The following is a 2500-nucleotide window of genomic DNA, read 5'->3' as shown; positions in this document are numbered from 1 at the left end:
ACTCAGAGAGAGAGAGAGAGAGAGAGAGAGAGAGAGAGAGAGAGAGAGAGAGAAAATGACATCTTTGACACTCGGCCCCGGAGTAACTTTGATGACCTTTCGCGCTTATCATTACCGTTAAAGGATGACAGTAAATCATATGCTGGCACATCTTCAGGATTTTTTAAACACTGATTGTACACGTGCTGTCAAAAAGAGTTATTGCATGAGGTGTGAAGTCGATCAACATAAGGAACAGAACATGATAACAGGTACCTAAATGAGCATCAAGATTAACTACAACGAAGCTATAACTGGATAAAATATATATATAGAAATTGTATTAATGCAAAATCGCCAGTTCCATGACATCTGTAGCTCTTCTCTTCACACAAAACAGGGCTATGGACCTCCCACAAAGAGCAACTTACACCCGGTCTCTTGATGGGTTGTGTCGAGGACCTGCAAATGGATGGTCACTGGGCCGGCTAACAATGCACCTATTACTACTACCTTGGCCTTTATACTATCCCTGTTACGCTACCAATACCACAAAGCCGACAGTGAGTGGGGAATGGTGGGAATATGAATGTGTAGAAAGCGCATTTAGTATAACAAAAATAAGAGCAAAGCGTACGAAACCCACTCGTTTTCATATGACATTAACTATGATAACAATCCTCTCGTGAAACAACAAAGAATTAACTCACGAAGCAGGAAGTTTCCTCTCCCCCTCCCCCCAATTAAATTTCAACTCAAAAAGAAGTCTGGACTATTATTTTACATTCAGCTGCAAAAGCCCAACAATATCACCATTAACGCTAAGCACAAACGACCCGTTACAGTTATAATCGGCATTATCCTACGTGTTCAGCCTCAGCCCCACACAAAACTTCCAACGCTGTCAACTTCGAGTCAAGCAAACTTCTCGTATTCGTGCGGGTTCACCACTTTCCACCTTCACAAGGGGGGAAAACACGTATTATAAAGTCTTGAGCGAAGGAGAGAGGTAATTTTCCCTAAATACTCTTTCGCGTTTGATGAAATTCCCTGTGCTCTGACGACAAAACCAAGAAAGTAGAGGGAGACAGGAAGATGTATATTAGCGAATGACCGCCCAGGGCAGAAAGCCAGATCACGCCGACTTTCTTATATATATTACTTACCTGTATGAACTGGATGGTGATTGCAGATTTCCCTACACCTCCGCCTCCTACAACTACGATCTTGTAGTTCTGTGACATGGGGCTTTGTTCCTTCTTTGGGCTCTTCTTCCTCATGATTGCAAATGTATTGTCAGGAGCACAACGCGCACAACCACACACCGCCTCACTTGTTCGTACACTGACGGTCACTCAGAGATATCACAGTCTTATAAAAGATAAAATTATACCCGCGCTTTATTGTGAGATATGCTGCAGTGCGTGAATTAGAGTTCAAAATATTTTAAAGATCAAAAATTGGATATTAAACTGAAACGAAAGAATGTGTGGTAGAAATGAGAAAATGTCCAGCGCGTGTATTATTGGAACAGTGAGAGCGGCGTCTGCATCCCATACTCGGCTGTGGGTCGCGTACTATTACAGATGTCACTTGTTGCTCCCTCAGGCGCCCAACACCTGTACCTTAACACTTGACTACATACTTTACATGAAGACATATCATTACTAGTTAACAATATTTGAGATATATGTTCATATAGCAGCGTATTTACCAATAGAAAACAATCCGTAAATCAGGAAATATCCGAGAAAATAGATTTATTTTATGTCTATTTATTCTATTTATTCTCTCTCTCTCTCTCTCTCTCTCTCTCTCTCTCTCTCTCTCTCTCTCTCTCTCTCTCTCTCTCTCTCTCTCTCTCTCTCTCTCTCTCTCTCTCTCTCTATTTATATATTTATATAGATACGTGCACATTTACATACTTTATATACCTGTTGATACATTCACTTTTTTATTAATAGGAACATACCGTAATAATAATATCGTTTATCATATGGCTAGTGCATAAGAATTAGACGCTCGCCACTTTGTTCAAACGGACTAAAAACGCCACAAGGAGAACGGTCGGCACGCAAGCATCTGTGCGTCTGTCTGCCTCAGCATCAGTGGGTGGGGGAGGACGGAGCATGGGTGGGGGAACTATGTGGGCGAGCGAGTGGACGGGTCAGAACGGGGTCAGAGAGATGGCGAAAATTCAACGAAATTGGGCTGACTCGTCAAGATGTTTATTTCAAGGGAAATTCATCAGCAGGTCGTATGCCGACATGCTCATTCGATATTCATTTCTGGTGTTAACAAATGTATACAGTGTGTGATGTGGTTAGTGTGGGTTTATAGTGTATGCGATTGTAGTCAGTTAGGACAGAAACTGATGCTAAACGCGGAGCTTTTGGCAATTTTGTTACTACTGAATTATTTAATTGCGATATAATTTTTATTTAAATAAAATAGTCACCCCTGTAACTTGAATCATTGGAAGGGACACTATACTAATTTATCAGTGTAGATTGCAAAACAT

The 2500-nt window shown here is 41.2% G+C and overlaps 1 protein-coding gene across 1 annotated transcript in view; it reads right to left on the bottom strand.

Moving 5' to 3' along the window:
* LOC119574253 (ras-like protein 2) overlaps positions 1-1338 on the bottom strand; it is a gene marked incomplete at its 3' end in the record, with an annotated part of 26790 nt that extends 25452 nt beyond the window's left edge. The window contains 1 exon segment of the mRNA XM_037921410.1: positions 1146-1338. Within this exon segment, the coding sequence (XP_037777338.1) occupies positions 1146-1259 (114 nt within the window).
* Positions 1339-2500: the final 1162 nt, after the last annotated feature.

The sequence above is a fragment of the Penaeus monodon genome, chromosome 6, assembly GCF_015228065.2.
Source record: "Penaeus monodon isolate SGIC_2016 chromosome 6, NSTDA_Pmon_1, whole genome shotgun sequence".
Taxonomy (NCBI): Eukaryota; Metazoa; Arthropoda; class Malacostraca; order Decapoda; family Penaeidae; genus Penaeus; species Penaeus monodon.
The sequence above is the reverse complement of the archived record's forward strand: the minus strand, read 5'-3'. Positions and strand labels throughout refer to the sequence as shown.